The sequence below is a fragment of the Arachis ipaensis genome, chromosome B02 (assembly GCF_000816755.2).
Source record: "Arachis ipaensis cultivar K30076 chromosome B02, Araip1.1, whole genome shotgun sequence".
NCBI lineage: Eukaryota > Viridiplantae > Streptophyta > Magnoliopsida > Fabales > Fabaceae > Arachis > Arachis ipaensis.
In genome coordinates this window covers 108,635,224-108,658,984 of record NC_029786.2, presented here as the reverse complement: position 1 = coordinate 108,658,984, position 23,761 = coordinate 108,635,224, and the positions used below count along the sequence as shown (strand labels likewise).

The following is a 23,761-nucleotide window of genomic DNA, read 5'->3' as shown; positions in this document are numbered from 1 at the left end:
TTAAAAAAGTCTCGTAATTAAATATTTTGTTAGCTTTTTTTTAATGCATGAAATAAAATATATTTTTTTTAATTTTAAATTATTATTTTTTTAAATAAATTTTTTAAAAAATTATTAATTTTTTTAATAAATCAGGTTGTAATTCGAATCACCCTGATTTGAATTATTGTATGCGTGTAATTCGAATCAGGTTGATTTGAATTAGTGGGTGTGTGTATGTGTGTGTAATTTGAATCAAGGTGATTCGAATTACATGTAAATCAAGTTCGAAACAACCTAATTCGAACTATATAGAAATGTGCATTGGTTGATTCACGAAATAATTTTTGGTTTGGCAGATTTGTGTAATTTTTTGCTCCCTTTGGCTTAATATAGTGATTTGCCCATAATTTCATTAAAAAATTGAGTAAAATAACATATATATTTATACATAAATATATAGTAGTTGATTATTTATCTTTATAAAATATTTTTGCGTGTAATATACACAAATATATAATAATTATATTTTTGTCACATATTTTATTTTATTTGAATGCAAAATAAATATAATTAATAACGCCTTTTTATTTTGGTCAAGTCCTCTTACTATATTTGTGCCCAATGACTTCAGCCACATCAAATTGCAAAAGGATGAGAAACGAAAAAAAAAAGAGAAGAAAGAAGAGGAGCAGGAGAAGGAACGTAGGATACAAAGATACGCATTATGTAAGTGAATTTTGTTGAATTAGAAGAGAAAGTATAGGGAGCCAATGAAAATTTTGTACAATGTGTACAATAGAGGTTTAGGAAGTATTAGAGATATAACGATTAGTGTTACATTTTTCTATCAGGTTAAGCTTTTGGGATGAGTGGTTTCATGACATGGTATTAGAACTCTAGATCCGAAAGGTTTGGACCAAAGATTTAGGCCATTGTACACATTGTATACTTAGACCATTGGCTCCCTAGCAGTACTCGAATTAGAATTAACTTGTATGCATAGTTGTAAAAATAGACCGGACCGGCCGATTCGACCAAAAAACCAGTGAATCGGACCCTATACCGATCCGGTCCGGTGTTTGAACTGTACAAGGAATCGAACCGGTGTGAATCGGTCAAATCCAGAATGAACCAATGCGAACCGGTTTGAACCCCTGCCCTCATGGAAATAAAAACACTCCACAACCACCAAACCACTATGTTTCCTATTAAAATATATACAAATTATAATACATATAGATATCTTTCATCAAATAGTTTACTTTTGTTATTTTAATATAAAACAAAATAAAAATATTTATGATAGAGTAAAAATAATAAAATATTTATTGTTCATGTTCCATATTGTTTTAAAATAACTTGGTATTTTTAAAATGTTAGTAAAAATATGTATTTGAAATTTTAATTTTAAACTTTTGACTATTTTTTATTTTTTATTTACATAGGACTGGGTCAACCGGTTCAACCAGCAACCCAGCAGTTGAATCAGTAACCCAATGACCCAGTGACCTGACCGGTTCGATCACCGGTTCGGTTCTGACAACTATGCTTGTATGACTTATATACCAAAAAGACTTATTATATGTGTAGCAGTACTCTTTTTAATATTTAATAATATTCATCAATCATTACTATCAATCTTAAAAATACACACATATATAATCGATTACAATTATACCATATTTTATCTCAAGTCGTCTTTAATTTTATATTGTCCGTTCCCTTGACAAGAACACATAGTGATGAAAAATACTCAAAGTTTGTCTATTATCCACTTTGATCTTTTGCAAGATTTAGTAAAAATCTAATATTGTGTTTGTTTAGAGAGACATAATACTGGGATAGAGATACTAAAATAGTTAGTCGAAAATAATTTATTCCGAAAAAAGGTGTATTTGAGAGTCAGTAAGCACGTGTCTTTAAAGAAAGGTTTGCATCGAAAAAGTTTATGGCTAGGAATGCGGGACAAGAGTTAGAAGTCAGAACTATCACGTTTGTTCAGCAAGCTGCTCGAAATGTTAAATCAAAGGGTCCAAGTTTCGAAAGCTATTCCTGGTGGTTACTTTTGTCAAGCAAAAGAAGCAAAAATGTTTACTGATGAATTAATGAACATGGAGGTTACATTTCAACCCAATTGGTGGAAGATTCTTATAAATAAGAGAAGAATAGAAGGAATAAATGTTAGAATTTTGCTTCAGAAAATACTCAAACACACTCATATCCCAGCGACTTACTGAGTTTGCGTTCGAGTTACTTTTCTGTAGGATTCTTTCTACTGTTTTAACTTTTTCATTTACACTTTCTGCAAATTTTACTTTTCTTGCAAGTTTATCATTCAAGCAATATTTATTTTCTCTGTTCAAACTTTACATTCCAGTATTTTTATTTTCCATTTCAAAAGTCCTTTGATCTAATCGAGGACATTTTACTGTTTTATTTAAATTCAATGCAATTCATTTCAAATTCAGTCAATTTATTTTCAAAGTCTTTTATTTATTTTTTCATATTTCCTTAAGTTTCTATTCAATCAAAAGGTTTTTGATGCACTTTAAGAAAACATTTTGTGTTTATCTTTGACAAAAAAGACACAGAAATACTAACAAAAAATACAACTTATTTTTTATTTTTTTATTATTCTTATAAATTTTTTATAATTATATTTTTTATTATTATATTTTTCATCTCAAATATTTTAAATAAAAAAATAAAAATAAATTAAATTTTATATTTCTGTCTTTTATATTTTGTTCTTATTATGTTGTTTTATCTTATTTTAAGAAACACATAGCCTAAAAGAACAAATGGCCCATCCACTCTAACCGGTAACCATTAGCTCAAGCCACTTTTATCATTGTTGGCTACACTTGGCTAAAACAAGCTGTTCACGGAATCTAAACCTTTATGTAATTTTAACTTGCAAAATAGGGATGTTTTTGGTATTTTCAAACACACACCACGACAAAATAATGACCATCAACCGAACCGTACATGTCATATTAGTATACCAATAAAGTAATTGGTACATGTGAAAAGTTTCCTATAGTATAATGGAATAACTTGTTCCGTCGCCCAAAATCCCCATAATAAAAATTACTATTGAATTTAAAAGCAATCAACATATGAAAAACGGATTAATAGTCAAATTAGTATTTAAAAGATAAGATATTTTTTAAATTTGTCGTTAAAATTTTTTTTTAATCAAATTAGTCCTTTAAATATTAGTTTTTGGGTCCAAAACAGTGCCGTTTTGGCGAAAAAAGCCAAACAAAACAAACTTGCCGACTCATCCATAAACTCGCAAATTTGACCGAGTTTATGCGAGTTTATCCGAATCTATTCAGAAATAAATTTGTGTAAGAGTTTACAAATTAACTTGCGAATTTGACAACAATAGTAAATATGCATGTATAGCTTTATATAATCATGCAAAACCAAGTGCTTGACCACTTGAATTGTTACAATTAAAATGTATCTATTTGCACCTTCTTGAGGACGGAAACATATGCAAATTGATTGCAATAATGTGGAAGAAGGAATGACAAAACAATCTTCCACGCGTTGGAATGTTGTGTCCCACTTCACGCCATTCATTTCCAATTTCTATCAATCTCGGATTTTAATCTATGACTATGCAGTGACGGATCCAGAAAATTTTAGGAGTGGAGATAAATATATATATATATATATATTTTGTTAAATATTATTAATTATATGGAGATATAAAAATTAAAAAGAATTAGCTACATTAGTATTTATAATTTGAAATTAGAATTATATATAAATACTAGAAAAATTAAGTCTTTATATAAAAAGTATATTTATATAAAATAATAAAAACATAATTTTTACAATTTTTTTATTTTTTTTAAATAATTAAATTTGTTATATATTTTTTAATTTAATTTTGATATAATGTTAGATAAAATATTTTATGTATCTGTTTAATTATATATTATAATTAAAATACTTTTTATCATTATTTTTAAAAATAAAAAATATATTCTAAATTAGTAAATTAATCAGTTTATTTTAAAATTTTATATGCAACATAGGTACATATAATAGAACAAAAGATAAAAAATAAGTAATAAGGATGAATAAATCGAGAATAAAATAAAATATATAAAGTCACGAAAAAATAAAATATTAGATTGATACCTAAACTATAATTGTTTGAATTAAAAATTGCAATTGAAAATATAAAAAAGAAAAATAATGAAATTAAAAGATATATAGAGTCATGGAGAACTATATAAAAAAATTGGAGAATTTAAAATTTACTTTTTGATGAAGAGAAGATAACCATTAGACAAGGAATAGAAAAAGAAGGTTGAAAATATAAAAATAAGAAGAGGATTTAAGAGAATAAAGAATTGACGGTACAATAATTATATTTGATTAGGTTAAATAATAGTCAAAATAATAAAAAAATAAAAAAATAAATTTAAAACTTTAGCTAATTAAATTTATTTTATTTGTAATGAGGTCATTTAAAATTTAAAATGGGAGCATATTATATATAACTATATTTTTTAAAACAAAAATTAAAAACATCATAGGATAAGTGCCCCTCATTGTTATGCTTGGGTCGTCCCTGTGACTATGACTTTGACTTTTCAATTTGGACACAACCTAATATTAATATCCATATACATGCTAAAATTTGTTATTAAAATCAAATATTATATATAAATATATATGTAATTTATTTTTACTATATATTTTTATATTTTAATATATATATTTTATATTAATAATTGATTTTAGTGTACATCTAATATAATTATATTAATATATAAACCCACATAACCACATATACATATTCTCTTAATTATTTTCTTCAAATCAGTTTTCTTTTAATTCAATTCATCTTATTTTATGTCTACACTATACTCATTTTAAACATCGTTCTTTTGATTTTAGTGTAACCTTTTATTATAACATACTTACATACACAAATTGTCCTTATGCACTAATAAATTAAATCTTGTTGATGTCAAATACATATTTATCTTCTAAGCTTTAAATGACATTTCTCTGATCTTTTTCATTTAATAGACCCATGAGGTTACATTTCATGCACGGTACAAAAACATTCAAGCTCAACTGTGTTTTTCTACTCTGAAGCAAAGTTAAATCCCCAAACCAAAACCCTAGGTCCTCCTGCAACATTTCTGCCGCACTGCTGCCGCCGTCCGTGCTGTCGGCGTCGTCTGTGGCCAGGCCCTCTCTTGTAGCTCAGCGTTCTCCTTCCCCCTGTCCTCCGTCCGTCCTCCGTGGCTTCTCTGTTTTGTTGGCTTGGAGCAGCTCGCCGTGTCGTCGCTCGCCGTGTCGTCGCTCGCCGTCGTCTCCCCGGTCGCCGTCCGTGTCTCCGTCGAAGGTTAGTGTCACAGCTTTCACTTCTTCAGTTCTTGTTCGTGTCTCAGTCTTCTCTCCCCAGAGCCTCTGTTTGCTGATTTCACTTCTTCAATTCGTCAGTTCTTCAGTTCTTCAGTTCGTGTCTCATTCTTCTCTCCCTAGAGCCTCTGTTTGCTGATTTTTAATGTGAAACTGTGAAATTGCTAATTTTTGCTGATTTTGTGCTGCTGCTCTTTCTTTACTTCCTGAAATTTTTGTTGAAATTTTCTTGTTGCTGCTAAAATTGAAAATCAAATCATTGTTGACATTTTTGTTTAGGGATTAGGGATTACTTGTTGCTGTTTTGTAATGTTTGTTGAAATTTCAGGTTTAGTGTGAATGTGTGATTAGGGATTACTTGCTGCTGTTGAAATTTCAAGTTCAGTGTGACTAGGGATTACTTGTTGCTGTGTTGTAATGTTTGTTGAAATTTCAGGTTTAGTGTGAATGTGTGATTAGGGATTACTTGCTGCTGTACTTGCTGCTGTTGAAATTTCAGGTTCAGTGTGACTAGGGATTAGTTGTTGCTGCTAACAATGCATTTGTGAATAATAACTTGCTCCAGTCCTCCTATTTTGATTTTGTTACTTTTAAATTTGCTCCAGTCCATTTACAGGTTCATAAACACAGATGAAGTTGCATTTGTTAATAACTTCTATGTTTCTTTTGCTTTTCTAGGGTTTTTAATTGCTATATAGCTTCAATTCAGTCACTATTTTTTTGCTGATCTGCTAATGGTTTACCATTGCTGCTTTTACAATTGCTGCAGCTGAATAGTTCTTGTGCATATGTCTGGACCATTTATTTAACCTACATGGCAACTTGAGAAAAACCAGAGCCATGCATTTGATATAAGGCTTAGCTTTTAGATTTGTATATTTAGTATTTACAACCTAAGCAATTTCTTTCTGCTATTATTATTATTATTATTATTATTATTATTATTATTATTATTATTATTATTCTTGTTATTCTTGTTGTTGTTGTTGTTGTTGTTGTTGTTGTTGCTGCTTACCGTATCTGTTTAGTAGTACTTTAATGTACTGATTTTGCTATTTTTAGTGTTTAGTTTAGTGTTATCACTGCCTTGCTGAATGATGTTGCTAATGTACTGGTGTAGTGTTTTGATAATGTACTGGTGTTGCTGTTTCATTGTTGCTGTTCGATAATATACTGGTGTTGCTGTTTTAGGGTTGCTGATGTACTTTGGATCTTTTAATATTTATATTAGACTATAATTATATTTTAGAGTGTTTAATTATAATTTATATATTATTTTGTGGCTGGTCTTTACTTTCGTATCTGGTTATGGATACTTCTTTGTTTTGTAGTTGCTGGTTTTGCTTTGATTTGTAGTTGCTGGCTCCTAATTATTGTTGGTTTTGCTGGCTTTGTTTGTTGCTGAATGTTGGTGGCAGAATTTAGATATGGTTATGTTGATAATTTTTTGATTTTTCAATGTGCTGTGGCTGGTCTTTACTTTCATATAACATTTTGACGTTTTAGTGTTTCTGTTTTCTTGAAAAATGCTGTCTGCTCTCTATGGCCATAGATTTAATTTCTTGTCGGTTTGAATTGCTTGTGATTGTTTCCCTTTGGAGATGCCCCTGCCATTAAATTTGCTTGAAGCCCTAAATTTGGTTATTGAATGACTTGATACTTGGGATCACTCTAAAATTGGTTATTGAATGACTTGATACTTGGGATCGCTCTAAATTTGCTACTCCGTAAAGAAGAATTTTGGAATGTTAATGCTTCTGAGACCTATAGGGCTTTGTCTTACATCTACATTAATCTTTCTTTGTGAGCCATAACTACATAGTTCATCCCCTTTTTCATAATTCAATAAGCTCTGATTTACTTCTGCTTTCAAATACTTTTATCGGTAAGAGAACACCTGTTCTTATAATTGGTCTCGGAGTAAAGAGGTATTAGGTTACAAATTTATTCCATGCCCTGGAGGAAGCTTTTATTGGCATGGATTGTAATTACTTGCTTTATGTTTTATTATTCATTTGTAGTCTTTTGTTAGACTTTTATCAGTGATGATTTTGTTTCTTTTAGAACTTATATATGACTTTGGTAATGATTTATTATTGGTTCTGTTAACTTTTTTGTTTAATGGCATGTATATATATTGTAAATACATAAATTGAATGCATTAAATAATTGAGAATTGTAGCGAGTAAGCATTTATGTGTGTTCATTTAGCATTTATGTTTAGAAAATCACTGCATAATTGCATCATTTAGCATTTTGTACTTAAAGTTTTCCTTTTGCTTGATTATTATGTAATCTTCTTAGTGAGGTTACTGAAAGTGTCGAGTATTATATTGGTGGTAAAACACTTGCTGCAGGCAGTTTCGGAAATGGTTCAACACAGGCAAAAGTGGAAGAAAGACGAAGAAGAAGCTCTTAAAGCCGGAGTAATGAAGTATGGTTCCGGGAACTGGAAGAAAATCCTCCAGGATCCCAAATTTTCGCGATTTCTCACCTCACGATCCAATGTTAACCTCAAGGTACGAAATCCCTAAGTAACCTTTTAAATTTCGCGTCTGGTTTTTAATTTTTATTCTTTTGTGTTATTCAGGATAAGTGGCGGGTCCTTACCGCTCAAAGGTCCAAGCAACCCACACATGTAGCGGCAAGCTCCAAGGCACGGAGAAAACTTGAAACAGAGAAAGCCGCCGCTCTTAAAGTAAGTTTTTTCAGTCTGATCTTTCTTTCTTTCACCTGCTAATGCAGTTCTGCTGTTTCTGTGCTGGCAGTCTGAACTAAAATGCCTTCGTGAGGAGTTAAAACAAATCAGAGATGACCGTGCTTGTCAACAGAAGCAAGTAAAGGATTTAACAGCAGAATTAGCAAAGTACAAAGAAGAAACAAATGCCCTTGAGGTTTGTACAGATTTCCAACGTCGTAATTTTTTATCCTTTTTATTAATTATGTGACCATAAGTCAGAATATCATAATAGAGTGGGCTTTCTTTATAGGACACTATACTTCAACTGCAGCTGAAGTTACGTGAAAGAGAGGAGCTGAGAAAAAAGATGCAGAACACCATTCTGGTAAATGGTCATTATTCTAATTTTCAAATGTATTCTAACCAATGGTCGTTATTCTAACCAATGGTCATTATTCTATTTTTCAAATTGTAGGACCTAAAAGGAAAGATTCGAGTGTTCTGTCGGGTGAGACCTTTGCTACCAGATGATGGCACAGGAACTGATATGGTTGTTTCTTACACTTCGCCAACAGAAACACTTGGCTAGGGAATTGAATTGGTTCAAGATGGTATATGCACAAATTTCTTAGCACCATTCTCTCTGCTACTATTGTTTGTTATGATTTTCACTTAGTGTCTATGCTTGCCAAACAAGTATAACGATGCCATCGTTGATGATCAACAGGGCAGAAGCACTCTTTTACATTTGACAAGGTGTTTAATCACGACGCTTCTCAGAATGACGTATTCCTAGAGATATCCGAGCTGGTGCAGAGTGCACTTGATGGATACAAGGTTGATTTTTTACTTTGACATGGCATACTCAGCACTTAGCTTTTCTTTTTGGTACAAACTGCATTGACAAGAGGGTCATGGCTTGTTATGGCAGGTGTGTATCTTTGCATATGGCCAAACAGGGGCTGGCAAAACTTACACTATGATGGGCAGGCCTGATGCTCCAGATTTGAAAGGGCTCATACCACGTTCGCTAGAACAAATATTCCAGACTAGTCAATCTCTGAAAGATATGGGTTGGAAGTACAAAATGCAGGTTGGTACCTAGTATACTTTGCCCTGGTTTTCATGTGGTTATACCTATGAATGGGAGCTGAAATATTTTGTTATCATTTGTAGGTGTCAATCTTGGAAATATATAATAGGGAGATCAGGGATTTATTATTAAATAGGCCATGTGGACCTGGCAAGAAGCGCATTAGACATGATGCAAACGGAAACGCATTCGTTCCTGACCTAACCATTGTGGATGTTTGTAGCATGAACGATATTTCCTCACTCCTAAATCGGGCTGCACAATGCAGGTATGGTTTGGTTTATATATGTTGGATCCTCCAATATGATGCTTGAACGAAATTTCTTGAGTAGAGAGGATGTGCAAGAACCTGTGTGCTCTTTCACATGAATTGCAAATGAAATATTGTTCTCTTCCAAGTTCCAGCTTATCATATACATAATACATAATACATTTTTGTTCTTGTTCTACAATTTACTTATAACTTTAGGTTTGTTCCCTTTCTCTTCTTTTAGGTCTGTGGGAAGGACACAGATGAATGAGGAATCATCGAGAAGCCATTTTGTCTTAACTGTGCATATTTGTGGGACAAATGAGGTACTTGACTCCTAATACACATTGATAAACTTTTACTTTTCATTCTGAGACACACTTGTAAATCTTTGTACTGTTCTTTTGTCCTAATACTTTATTTTCTGATGTGTGTAGAACACCAAACAACAAGAACAAGGTGTCTTAAGTCTGATTGATCTTGCTGGAACTGCAAGAGTTTCAAGTAGTGGGGTAACCGGGGACCGGTTGAAGGAAAATCAGGTATCAATTTGATTTGCATTGTTCAACAAAATGGTAATTAATGCTTGTAATAAAAAAGAGATAGTAACTAATTTTCTTTTGCTGCAATATTCAGGCTATCAATGACAGTCTCTCATCTTTGATTGATGTAATATGCGCTTTGGCAAAGAAAGCTAAGCATGTTCCTTTCAGGAATTCAATACTTACAGAGCTTCTTCAGGTATGTTAAGCTATAAATTTTGCACTATGATTCTTAAACTTGTTACATACTATATAGATGTCCATCCCATACTACTTTACTTTCTATGTTGTATGCATGTGCATTGCAGCCCTATCTTGTTGGTGATTCAAAAACATTGATGTTTGTCAACATTGCACCTGATCAATCATCAACCAGCGAGTCGATTGGCTCGCTTCGTTGGGCGGCCAGAGTCAATGACTGTGGAATCGGGATTCCAAAGCCGAAGTGACCAGCAAATGCCCCACCCATGGCCGCTCCGGCTCCGACTCCGAAGATAGATAGATAGATAGATAGATAGATAGATATAGATAGATATAGATAGATAGATAGCTGATTGAAAAAAATTCTAATATTTGTCGAATATTTTTTTCTTTTTCACATTCTTATGAATTTAATAGCAAATATCTTTATCTTTATAATATTAAAAGTAGAATAGCAAAAAACAGGGATATAAACCCATATTGCCTAATACATTGACACGTGCTTATCAATGAGGTGACAAGGCTTACCAATTTGGTTAAACTTTCTCCTTCTCTGTCACCAATTTGGTTTCGGCAATCCTAAGGTATGCAATAAGCTTAACTGTCTGTTTTCTACTGCAATAATTTGAGCGGGCAAATTTTGGGTGCAGTTCTTCAGAAATTTTCAAATTTCAATCCTTTTTCCTATTTATTTCTGAGTTTCTCTCTCCTTTACCCACAGAAATCAGAATCACTCTCTTCTCTTCGACCCTCTTTCTCTTTTTCTCTCCTCTGATCGTCCTCCTCATTTTTATCTTCATCTCACCATCTGGGAATTGTGTCTCAAGTCACCACAGACGGCTGGGCATTCGCTCATCAGAATAGAGCTAGAAGTTGCAAATGTCATCGCCTATGTGGGTGCAGATGAAGCCTTTCTTTGTCTCCACTGATCAGCTGTGGAAGCAGCAGAAGCTTGCCGGAAAACCCGCAAGTTCGTCGTCAGCACTTGCATTCAAGGAGATAAAAGAGCCCCATTAAAGAGCTCATCAACAATGTCCAATCCTCCTCTTCCTCTTTCTCTCACCAACTGTAGCCTTATTTTTCCTTGATAACTTTCATTTTTGGCTTCAAGGAGTAGTTAATTGAAAACAGAGTCCTATGTCAAGAACTCTGTCTTTTATTTTTTAAGACTTTATGTTTTTTAAGTGTTTATGTACATGTATTCTTATTAAACTGTGTATTTATGTTCTTATTAAGCTTCATGTTTTGTTGTTCATAGCAACAAACAAAGCACAGAGCAGAGTTTGAGGAAATATGAGTTTGGGGTTCATTGGAAGCTTGGAGCCGAGGAGGGTGCAAAGCCTCAGGTGTACAATGAAGAGCATGAGAACAAGGATCTTCAACGTGTCGCCGCAGCAAGAAACAAAGATTGGAGAACTGGCTGTCGGAAAAATAGAACGGCGATAGAATCTGTTGCACGTCACGCGCCTAAAAGCAGGAAAAGATTCTTTCTTTCTTCTTCTTCTTCTTCTTTTTTCCAAATGCATATTGTTTCTACTGTTAGTTATCTATTCTAAAATGGGGCTAACACTATTGGACTTCACTTTTCAACATTAGAGATCTTTTCTTTTGCTGATTGCTTCAAGTATTATTTTTTTTTTTTTGTCGCTTTTCTTTTGCTGTTTAGGTTTCACACATATACAAACGAGTTGCATAGGTAAGCATAGGATTCTTGCAGAACTTAAGCGCCTCGATCATGACAACAACTTACTTTGGCTTCTTTCTTTCTTGTAATTTTGATTTGCTTACTAGGTAAGTGGAATCTAATTTTGTTGCAACCAAATCCTTTGCAAATTCCGAAATGTCTGTTATCCGTCAGAATTTCTTGCGAACTTTATTGCTATTCATTTTTCTTTTAAATTCATTTGCTGTGTTTTCTTAAACTATGCAGGAAAAATTGGAAGAGCTTGAGACAGCAGATAATGTGTCAGTCATACGTAGAGAGTAAGCATTTCTTTGAGTAAAGAAGAAATCAGTAATTGCTGATATATGATATAAGAAGAATGGTGAAATTGATTATGAGATCTACTAAGTATTGTCTCAATTAGAAGTTCATGTGGTTCTTATTCTTATTCTTAAGAATAATTTGGTTTTGGACATTCTATAACAGATAATTATGGAGCAATGAAGATCATCAACAATGCAAAGAAAAAAATCTGTGAGAGAAAACTTTTTCAAGGTTTTGTGTTTGTGTTGTACAACTAATTTAAAATTAGTGTGTAGCTGATCAGTTTTTCATGTTTTTAATTTGTTCTTCATTTGGTCAAAATTTGTTCTCCTGCAGATCGCGCATACCCTACCAGTTTCACTTAATAACATTGGAGGTGTATTCATGGGAACCTGTTCTGTATTAATGGGAAGCTTTTGGGATGCTCATACTACTGAAACTATGTTGGAGTCTGGGTAGCAGATATATTGGTAGGATTATCTTTTGCCAATCTGTTATTTTCAGCGGCAATTTAATTTTAGTTTAAGCTGTCATTGACTTACTTCTTGGTCTCATATATGTGTTAGGTGTAGGTAGTATTGTGTTAATTAGCAATTTTGGTTAGCTGAGCTAAATTATTCATTATGCTATGTTTGGGTCTTGGTGATGACTAATGCAGATACAGTTGGTTTAGGATGTTAAAAAAACGGCCCCTTGGATTTTTATGCTGAAAGAAGAGAAGAGAAGAAAAAATGCTTAGTACACAGATGGAGGCACTTGGTTTAGGCAGTGACTTGACCACTCACTGATCGCTCGGTTGAGGTTACATGAATTTTCAGTAAGTATAGATGATTTTTGTGTGAACTGCTTTGGTAAGAGCAATGCCTTGAGATAAAGACTAATTCTTTGTGTTTTTATGTGTTTGAATTAAGAAACAACAGGTTGAAAGCAATCTTTTCTGATTGGAATTGTCCATAATTCCTTTAAAAGAAGAGGTTATTTTAGTAATTTTATCTCTGGTGGTTTCCAAGTTTGGTAGTTTTGATGGAATTATTGATGCTCTTAATGCTTCGTTGCAAAGGCTTAGGATTTAGAATTTTCTGGATAGAAATGTAATTTAGAATTGCATATCAATTCTCATATCAATTATGTTTATTAGACCAGACTATTCTCTATATTTACTTGATAGAGAAATATTAATCTTTCTTAAAAAAGTTTCAGTATATATGTTACTCTATCATAGTTGTACCAATAAGATGTGGGCTGGGAGGATGATTTTCTTTTCTTTTATCTGAAACAGTATGTTGAGTTTTTTCATTGTGATCCTATGTTTCATGGATTACAGCATTAGCTTGCTCCTTTTTCTTCTTCTTTTTAGATGCTCAGCTAGGGATTTCATATATTAATATTTTGTTGAGCCTCTTAATTCTTATACATGCAATTTCATTGAACTTGGGTTTTCACAATGAATAATTGTTGGCTTCACACTAACTTCAGTATTGGCCTTGATGGTTGAAAGGTGTTATCTGTTCCTGGATGTGGCGAATTTGATAACGGTTTAAAAGCTTGCAACATTGATGTTAACAAACTTACGACATTGATGTTAGGCAAATACTCTTTGAAAAATTGAAACTCTTCAACAATGAATATGATTCTTGGCTAAAATATAGCTGATATTTTATACATGTTCTCAAATTGGGTGAAATTCTGAATGCTTATGTAAAGACAAATGGCAAGCTAATGCTAACAATGTTAGGGTAAACTTAGGTAAACTTAAATAGTAAAACTCAACTCAAACTCGATTCAGTCAGTAAACATGTAAACTTTAGAATTTGATACCATTTCGGTATCCACTACATCATTGTACTGCCAAGTTGTGGCTGTTTGTATAGGTTTCTTAATCAGAATTAATGAATGATCTAATTTGTGTTGCTATTTTCAGTCCAATACTGATTACTTGAACTGGATCTGAAGTGTGTGACTGCCTAAAACAAAAAATTGGCTAAAATGCTCTTTACGCTTTGTGAGAACTAAATTGGTTCTGCTGTGATCAAAATTCAGATTATTAATCACTTTTGTTACCTTTGAGATGTTATTCATAAGGAACCTTATTTGGATGATTTCCATTCATTACAATGTTGGTGCAGTTAGTTGGAGATGATCTCTTGATGTCTAATGCAAAACGCATTGATAAAGCATTACTATAGTGTGTGTAATGCTCTTCTTCTTAAGGTAACTGATTATAATTCAAATAGACTTTAAAGGGGTTACTTTGTTTAGTTCAAAATTGTTCTTACTTTTTCTTCATAAAATTAATCTTATTTCATTAATAGAGGTGTCCAGAGTTTGAAAAAGTTGCTTCTTTGTGCAAATACATTAGAAAATATAGTTCACAAGTTTTTAGCCATATTAAATAACTGTTGTCTGAGCTATTTTTGCTAAATTTATTTTTTTAATTACTATCTTGCTATTTTTTTCTTACTGTTATTCCTCTACTATGGATTTCTATAGTATTTTATTTATGCATTTTTTTTTTCAATACATTTGTCTTTTTACTTTTTTCTTTAAACGTAAAAATTTAATTTTAATTTTTACAGTAAGTATAGATACAGAGAAAAATTCAAAAACAGCCAATTTGGCAGGACCTAGAAGCTACTCTTTACTGTGATGTACACTGTAAGGCTGTAGGAAGAAGTGAAGAACCCAATTCCCAGATAACCAATGAACAAACCACTGCGGCTGCAATGATTTTCAACGTTTTCCTTCATTTAAACTTCAATTTCGTGGTAATGGCTACTAGACAAAAGTGCAACTATGAACTTACTGTTTTGTTATATATATAACCTTTGATGCAATTTCTATTCCTCCTAAGTTTGTGACTTAAAAAATATATATTAAAAGGAGATTAGAACATGAAATTAAGAAAGAAAACAAAGCTCAAACAGATCGAGCTTTGTTGTTTTTTTTTTCTTTTCTTTATTCTCCATTGTCTAAAATGTCAAATGCTGACGTTTTTGTATGATCCAATAAACTTGGAAAATATATATTTCATCATTTAAAAGCATTGATAAGAACTAGAAAAGATTTTGGTTTAATTAAATGGAATTTTGATGAGCATGAGCAGGTTATTTTTTGTTTGCAGCTTAAACATATGATGCTTTGATGAGATAGTTTCATTGTGATTTTAGGATTTGTATATTGAATTTTACGATTTATGGGATTAGGGAGGGAATTCCAGTGTAGCTTGTTCATGATGGCTTGAGAGTCCTGACAAACTTATAAGGTAATAATGCTTTTGGATCTCAACCTCCATTTTCTCATCTAGATCAGTACATATCGAACTAGGATATGAGATGTTCACTATGATCAATGCAATGGTTCTTTCTCTGACATATCACTACTTTGGGGATGTATCTGCCAGTCAAAATGATTTCATCTCTGGGTTTATTATTGTCTTTTAATTTTCTAAAACTTTTCCTTATAAATTCTAGAAGATGACATTCAGGTTGTGTTTGTTAAAGAAGATAGAATGGGTGTGGGTAGAAAATGTGGTGAAATCTTTAGATTGATTAATTGAAAGTCACTTTGGAATCACTTCCAACCTTTAAAAGCAAATACATATGCGAGGTAAAATTTAAATGCATGCATTCCATTTCCTTCACTAGAACTATATTTTTGGTGTTCCTAAGAAGTATCTACCAAGTACTTTTCAATGAAAATTTGTTTTGCCTCCTAAAACAAGAAAATCTGTATTTGAACATTAGCTATTATTAGGATTTTTAAGAAAATCTGATGCGACTTCCCGACTAAATATGCTGCAAGCTCCAATGGTTTAAAGAAACGTTGTGCTTTCCCTGGAAGAAAAATTAGTGACTTTTCCAATTAGGAAAAGGCTAATTTCTTTAGGGTTGACTTTGAACACACTTTAATTAACACCCCATTCTTTGTTTTTTTTTCTCACTTTTCTTTTGGTTAGATATCTACCTTATGTCGATTTATTCTCAAGGTGCTTGCTTACATGGTGTTGATGAGCATTGTTCTTTTTGTTTTTGTACTTTTTTTATATTCTGATGTGTCCTCAATTTTTGTATTCAATTGTAAACAAATATAATGTCAATATTATTTTCAAGTTGAGAATGGACGTCAAGAATGTGATATATCTCCACTATACCAGAAAGAGACAAGCTCATTGTCCAAAATTATGTATAAATGGTCCTTTTGGTTCCGCTTCTCAAGACCATGGTTCCGCTTTATCTACTGATTGGCTTGGGTGTTGGACCCACTACTTCCATTAGCATTTGTAAATATGTAGCTACTACACATTGATCATGTTGGGGCTTTTATATATGTAGTCTGCTTTCTATTTTTTTGATGTTATACTGCACAATACTAAAATTCAATTTGAAGACCATCTTTTCTATTAAGTAAACACCAAAATTTTGATATTTGGCATTTGTAATAAAGCAGTTTGATGCAGTAGCTTAACAAAGGATTCACTTGAAGCATATATTTGATTAGAAGAGAGCAAAATTGCTTTGATTGGTTTAGAGATACAATGAATGAATTTTACAGCTTCAAACATCAATAAGGTATGGCTTAACTTGACTGTACAATCTTCTTATTGTCTCATTCGTGCTTAAGTAATACCGTTGAGATAAGTAATATCATGTTAAACAATTGATGCAAGGACAGCATCAGTTATGTCATGATATGATATACCGAAGTTTTTTAATTTCTAACTATTTTTTTTAGATGTTATCACTCTTTAGGTTGCATTAGATTTTTTATTTTGACCAGTAAAATAGTACCTTTTATGATCAACCATTTTAAGCTGTTTATATATATGCTTTTGCCTGTAATTAGAGTCATTAAAGCGGGTTGAAACTCACAAGACAATTTGTTAATTTAACAGTGAGGGATGCATTTGTGCAGTAGAAATAGTGGACGAGATTAGGCACTTAAATTCTGTTTTTTTTTAAATGAAATTTGGCAAAGCCATGTAAAATATTTACTTTAGTCTGGAGATTTTTGGATTAAATTAAAATTTTTTTCAAGCAAAAATTTAGGTAAGGTGATATTAAGATTAATTATGTTTGCTATTAATGCATATTATTTAATTAACAATGATTTAACGCGGGTACTATAAAATTGGAGTTTTTTTATTGAATAGCCAAAGTCAATCATGAAAAGATTACTTAAAATACTTCACTAATGTCAATCATTTTTAAAGTTGGATAGTATTGACTTCAACTACTAACATTATTGAAGTGAATCATTACTTGAAGTCTTTAAAAAAATAAAGAAATGATACCTATATGTGGTTATACATTTATAGTTTGTAATATTAAAGTCTAGTTGGGTAAATAGCTTAATTAAGTTATTTTTAAAAAAACAACTTAAATAATAAATGGCTATATTAAAAGTAATTTATAAATAAGTTATTTTGTGTTTAGGTTTTTAGTTCTAAAAGTGTTTATTTTACACTAATTGTCCTTATCGCGGTTTACAAAATGCATATAATTCGCTATAGGGGTGTCACTGATTACGTTGGTGAAAACCATCACATAAACCGCTACAGGGGTGTCGCAGTTTATGTGTTTTTTTTATGCATGCATAAACCGCTATAGGGGTGTAGCGGTTTATGCTTTATAAAGACTTAGTTCATTTTTTTTATAGAAGATGAGTTTTTTGGATGAAAGTTTAACTTGTGTATAGCGCAACATAGGTTACTGCATTGATTTAATTGAAATTAGTCTATGGTACTCATAGAATTATCAAGAAAATTATACCCCAGAGAGAATCATTAGTACATAGAGAATCGATCAGCAAATACAACTTCAATTAACAGTAAGCAATACTAAGATAAAACAAGAACACAAACAAGGAGAGAAAAAGATCAACCTAATCCTGACGACCTAAATTGACCTATGCCTCGGCACTGGGGGTGGATCTTCGCTGAGGGCAAGTCCTGCGAGTGTGTCTTATCTGTCTGCATAGTCCACATCGCTTCGGCCGACTAGCATCAGCCTCATCCATGGTGTTTACGGATTCTTGTTGACCTCAGTCGTCCTTCTCTGGCACGTCTCATGTTAGGATCAGGGATGATAATAGGACCGGCGTACGGTGGCCATAGATCCTCTGGAATAGGGGGCGAAAATTCCATCCGGTATATGCTGAACACCTTACTCATGGTATAAACCTCATGAACGTATGTAGCCCAGTCTAACCGGGACTAAGCACAGCATGCAATCGCATGACAGCAAGGGTAATGGAGAGTTTGAAAGTACCCACAGTCACAAGTGCGATCTCTGAGGAAAACTCGATACGTCCCAAGCGAGAAGTTACCGGTAGGAGTCGTCTCAGCCACGGTATACTCAGACTGATGTCTGTCGAACAAAGTAACTGTGAAGCACCTCGCATCTTTCAGATTGCGCTCTATCGCCTTGACCAGGGCCTGGCAAAACTGTTGGCCTGACCCCAACTACGCCTTTGCTGTCTGCTCTCGGACGACAAAAAGCTCTGCTAACCTCCTGTATGTGGATTTGACAAGGCAGTTACTGGAAGATTCTGTGTCCCTTTCAGTACAGAGTTAACACACTCAGATATGTTCGTCGTCATGTGGCCGAACCGTCTGCCTCCATCCTGGTGTTGGGTCCACTTATCGTACTCCAGCCAGTTGGCCCAATCACACATGGCCGAATTCTCAGTCCTCATAATATCAAACTAGTAGTCAAACTCGGCCTCAGTCTTCACATACGCCGCATTCACGAGCATTCGCCTTGCATCCTGACCCTTGAAACTGAGAGCAAAATTGGCTGCAACGTGTCGAATGCAATACACTCGATATGCATGAGGCGGTTTCCAGCCACTGTCCGGTGCCTCCTGTGCAGCCTTAATGCCGTTGTTTGTCAGAAATTACCAGAATTCCTTCTTGTGGGGTCACATGCTGACGCAAGTGGAATAAGAAAAAAGCCCAGGACTCAGCATTCTCCCCCTCAACAAGTGCAAACGCAACTGGCAATATATTCAAGTTTCCATCTTGCGCAATAGCCAAAAGCAAAGTCCCGCCATACTTCCTATACAGATGCGTTCCGTCAATGCTGATAAGTGGCTTGCAATTTTTAAAAGCCTCAACGCATGGAGGGAACGTCCAGAAAAGTCAATGAAAGTACTCCGTAAACTCATCAACCTCACCACCAACACGCACTGGAGAAGTCTTCAACAAAGCTACGCTTCTGTCCATCGTTGCTTGCATCCCAAGGATTCACCAGGGCAATTTCGCATATGACTCTTCTCAATCCCCGTAAATCTAGGCAACTGTCTTCTGCTTTGCCTTCCACACCTTCTTGTAGCTAGGCCTGAATCCGTAAGTTAACTCAGTAGCTTCTTGCAACACCTTTATGGTAATTGCTGCATCTGCCCTAACCAAGGGATATATCCTCACACAAATTACGTGGTAATCGAGTTGTCAGTGGTCGCTCAATATCGACGTGGCCAGGCATGTGTGGGCTCCATTGTACCTTCTAACATCCCAATTACCCTTTCGCTGCCGAAGTGCAACTCGGATGATCCAGCTGCAGCCATTTCCAAACTCCTTGCATCTCTGAACATACTTCAGATGATTAGATTCCATTACCTTATACTGAACTCCACGACGAATGCTATAATCCTTAACACTCATCACAGCTTCCTCCTTAGTCTGAAAAGATTGACCAATCTGAAATTCGCCAGAAGCATTGCCCTCGTGTAATCCGCGGTTGTCGAAGGTGTGTCGATCATCTGGTTGTTGGCTCACTGCTTCCAGATTGAGCGTCGAGAAATGCAGCGGTTGTTGGTAGGACCCAGAACTGGATGACCCCTGAGGTGCAGGTGAGGGCACTGGAGTCTCGTCCTCACTATCCCCTTATATGTGATCGGGCTCATTGTTCGAATCATAGTCCCGCATCGCGTCCTCATAGTGATCCGGCTCACCACTCCCAACAAAACCAGTAATCAAACCGGGTGACATATCTGCCAGTGCTAGAATAGGTGGAGGTGCAGGTAGGAGGTGCAACGACAGGCATCGAAGTAGAAGCACCCTCCATTGTCGTCGACTGAGGATTTGGCACTGAAGCTCCGGAACTTTCCACACGGTTTTTTAACTTGGCAAACAACTCGTGTATTCTCACCTCCGGAAAACTCTGCCAACAATGAAACAACACCCACATGTCTTCATCCGACCCGATGACAAATGTTTCATACTGCACACCACTCGACACGGCCGCCATCGGAATCTTGTAGAACACCTTCTTCACCGACTTGGCCCCAGCTAACCCTGCCTTCTGCAGTATGTTCCTCTTCAGATCCGACAAAGTATCAGTCGAACGGATAAAAATGCTCAACGGTTCTTTATCCGTGAACTTAACACCATGCATGTTACTTTTTTTTTATTTTACCAGAACAGTGGACTAGAACCATCAAGCTTTCCTCTCTATCCATTTCTAAAAGTGTGAAAATGACTCTCTTCAAATAACCCACTCCCTATCTTGGTATTTATAGGCAGAGTTTACACAGCATAAACCGCTGCACCCCTATAGTGGTTTATGCATGCATCAAAAACACACATAAACCGCGACACCTAGTGGTTTATGTGATGGTTTTCGCCAATGTAATCCACAACTCCCCTATAGCGAATTACGTGTATTTTGTAAACTGCGATACCCTGTCGCAGTTTGCATAGTTTAGGAAAAAAATGCATTTCGATATCCAGTTTGCATAATGTGTATTCTGATAATTTTGGTCTTCACTTTATTTAAATAGATAAATTACCCTAAAAATTACTATTGAATTTAAAAGCAATCAACATATGAAAAACTCATCGTTTAAACAAAATTGATGCATTCAAAATTCAAGAAATTATCTGAATGGATGATATATATGAGGCTCTTTTTATTATCAGTTTTGATTGAATGGTAGATATAGGACAGTGTCTGATTGTCAATGGTTTTCAAGTTGACGAGCTTAGTGTGTATATATTCGTGTTGGAAAATATAATTGATTTCTTAAGATAAATTAGTCAGACTTTTGATAACAATAGGGTCTGAGTATATACCTAAAGACAAAAAAGAAAAAAAATGCATGATTTTGAAATAAAATCTCCAATATTAGCTTTCTGAATCCCTAGTAAACGAGTCCATTATATTATTTATTCCCTTCACTAATATAATTAATGTAAGTATGGAAACAGACATCCACAAATAATAATTAGGTTTTTCAATCAAAGAGGGTCTAGCTATGATGAAGGTAAAGTGGTCATTTGACATCTCAAGCCTTGACCCAATAAAAATTATTAGAATCAAAGGTTGATTTGATTATCAAATTAATAATTAGTTATTAATAATAATATATAAGAAAAAAAATCACCAGTATATTTTAGATTTGGTCTATCAGTCTTTTCACAGTTATTTATAAAATCATGTCAAAAATACTTGTTCACAGACTCCAACTTATTATAAACAGTTTGATTAGTCAGTTTCAGAGTGCATTTATTAAAGAGAGGCTTATTTCGGATAATATCTTTATTGCTCATGAGTACATGCATTATCTTAAGAAGAAGAGGTAAGGACTGGAGTATGAAATAGCAGTTAAGTTGGACATGAGTAAGGCGTATGACAGAGTTGAGTGGGATTATTTGTGGTTCATTATGAAAAAATTGGGTTTTGAAGAGAGATGGATAGCATGGATCCGGGAGTTAGTCACTACTGTTTTTTATTCCGTCAATGTGGAAGGTCAACCTTTTAGTTTTTTCAAACCAAATAGAAGTATCCGACAAGGAGACCCTCTATCGCCATACCTATTTCTTTTCTGATTTGAAGGATTATCCTTTATGCTACACAAGGCGGAGCAAAACAGACTCATTCAAGGAGTTCAGATTAACAGGAGGTGTCCTCGAGTCAGCCACTTGTTATTCGCAGACAATTTGATACTCTTTAGCAAAGCTACAGCATCAAACTGTGAAAGAATTATGGACCTATTGGAGCATTATCGAAGTTGCAGCGGCCAGCAGGTAAACTTGAGCAAGTCAGCAATCTTTTTCAGTCACAACAATCCAATGGAGACTCGACGCCAACTGGCTAATGCTCTCCACATTGATCACATTGGAACGCAAGATAAATATCTTGTGCTTCCAGCTACGATTAATAAATCTAAGCGGTCTACCTTCAACTTGATTAAAGAAAAGGTCCGGAAAAAAGCTCAGCATTGGAAGCGCAACCTCTTCTCGGCTGGTGGAAGACATGCATCTATTAATTAAGGCTATAGGAGAGGCTATACCAATGTATTCTCTGTCATGTTTTCGATTGCCGGATTCTCTGATTATGGAAATTCACCATATCCTAGCTCAATTTTGGTGGGGTCAAAAGGGGGAAGAACGGAAGATGCAATGGGTTAGTTGGGATATTATGACACGACCTAAGAGTGAGGGAGGTTTGGGACTAAAAGATCTCAGGGCCCAAAATCTTACTCTCCTAGGAAAACAATGCTGGCGATTAATTACTCGTCCTAACTCACTCCTAGCCAGAATCCTCAAAAGTAAGTACTTCAAATACTATGATGTAATGAAAGTAAAGGTTGAAGTATTACCTTCTTGGGGATGGAGAAGTGTCCTCGAAGGCAGGAAAGTGGTGGAGAAAGGGCTTCAATGGAGAATTGGCACTGGAGAGGATATCCAGATTGTTGGCGAGCCATGGCTTCCTCTGCCATACCCCTGCACACTAACACAACACTACCAGTATTCAAAGTGAAGGATTTAATAAATCAAGAACAGAGAAGCTGGAACCAACAACTCATCCAAGAGATTTTTCATATGGACATCAGTAATCGAATATTAACAATCCAATTGGTGAAAAATGAAGACAAGCTACATTAGGCTCTGAGTAATACGCACCAATACTCTGTTGCTTCAGGATATAAAGTTGCTTACAATTTCTTCCACAGCCCAATCAAAAGCTGCCTAGACTATTTCAGACAAAACCCCTTGTGGAAGGGATTATGTAAGCTCCAGATCTCTCATAAGATAAAGATCTTCCTCTGGAAGTCGCTGCATGACCGCCTCCCAGTCTTACAAAATATCCACCGGAGGTTTTCAGGAACATCGGGGGAGTGTCCCGTCTGCCACCGGGAAGAGGAATCAACCTCCCACTGCCTAATCTACTGTTCTGAGGCTCAAAAAGTGTGGAAGAGAATGCACATTAGCTGCTTATTACCGCCGCAAAGAACAACGACCTTCCGGGAGTGGTGGACACAAATGAAAGAAAATATAGCACAACAGTACCATGGAGATTTTGAGCTCAATATTCTTACTATCACCTATTGGAGCATCTAGAAAAGCAGGAATTTGAGAGTCTTCGAACAAACCAACAGCTCATCCAATGCAGTGGTAGAATCGGTCATGAAGCTATGCACTGAACTGCAACGCCACTCACAGAGGAGTTTGAGCCCTAATCCTTGAAAGATCATCTTTGATTTTTTTGTTACTCCTTCAATTTTTTCGAAGTTACGCTATTGTTGTTTTGTACTATTGCTTAGCAATCTATGGGAGACTCCCAAATTCTGAATGTAAGTCCAATTTTGAACAAATTTAATTATTTTAGTAATAAAATAATTATGCCAC

The 23,761-nt window shown here is 34.4% G+C and overlaps 1 protein-coding gene, 2 long non-coding RNA genes and 1 pseudogene across 3 annotated transcripts; 3 read left to right on the top strand and 1 right to left on the bottom strand.

Annotated features, from left to right (window-relative positions):
• On the top strand, positions 7,749-10,393 carry LOC107628088 (annotated as a pseudogene).
• Positions 10,814-11,633, top strand: LOC110269131. The gene is made up of 3 exons (XR_002358248.1): positions 10,814-10,843; positions 11,257-11,258; positions 11,404-11,633. It is a non-coding gene; the product is annotated as an uncharacterized LOC110269131 (long non-coding RNA).
• Positions 11,902-12,201, top strand: LOC110269132. Its single transcript, XR_002358249.1, has 2 exons — positions 11,902-11,936; positions 12,076-12,201. It is a non-coding gene; the product is annotated as an uncharacterized LOC110269132 (long non-coding RNA).
• Positions 19,421-20,525, bottom strand: LOC107628087. The gene is made up of 3 exons (XM_016330897.1): positions 20,110-20,525; positions 19,632-20,006; positions 19,421-19,532 (listed from the first exon to the last, which is right to left on the bottom strand). The coding sequence occupies exons 1-3, from the start codon at positions 20,523-20,525 to the stop codon at positions 19,421-19,423; spliced, it is 903 nt and encodes a 300-aa protein (XP_016186383.1).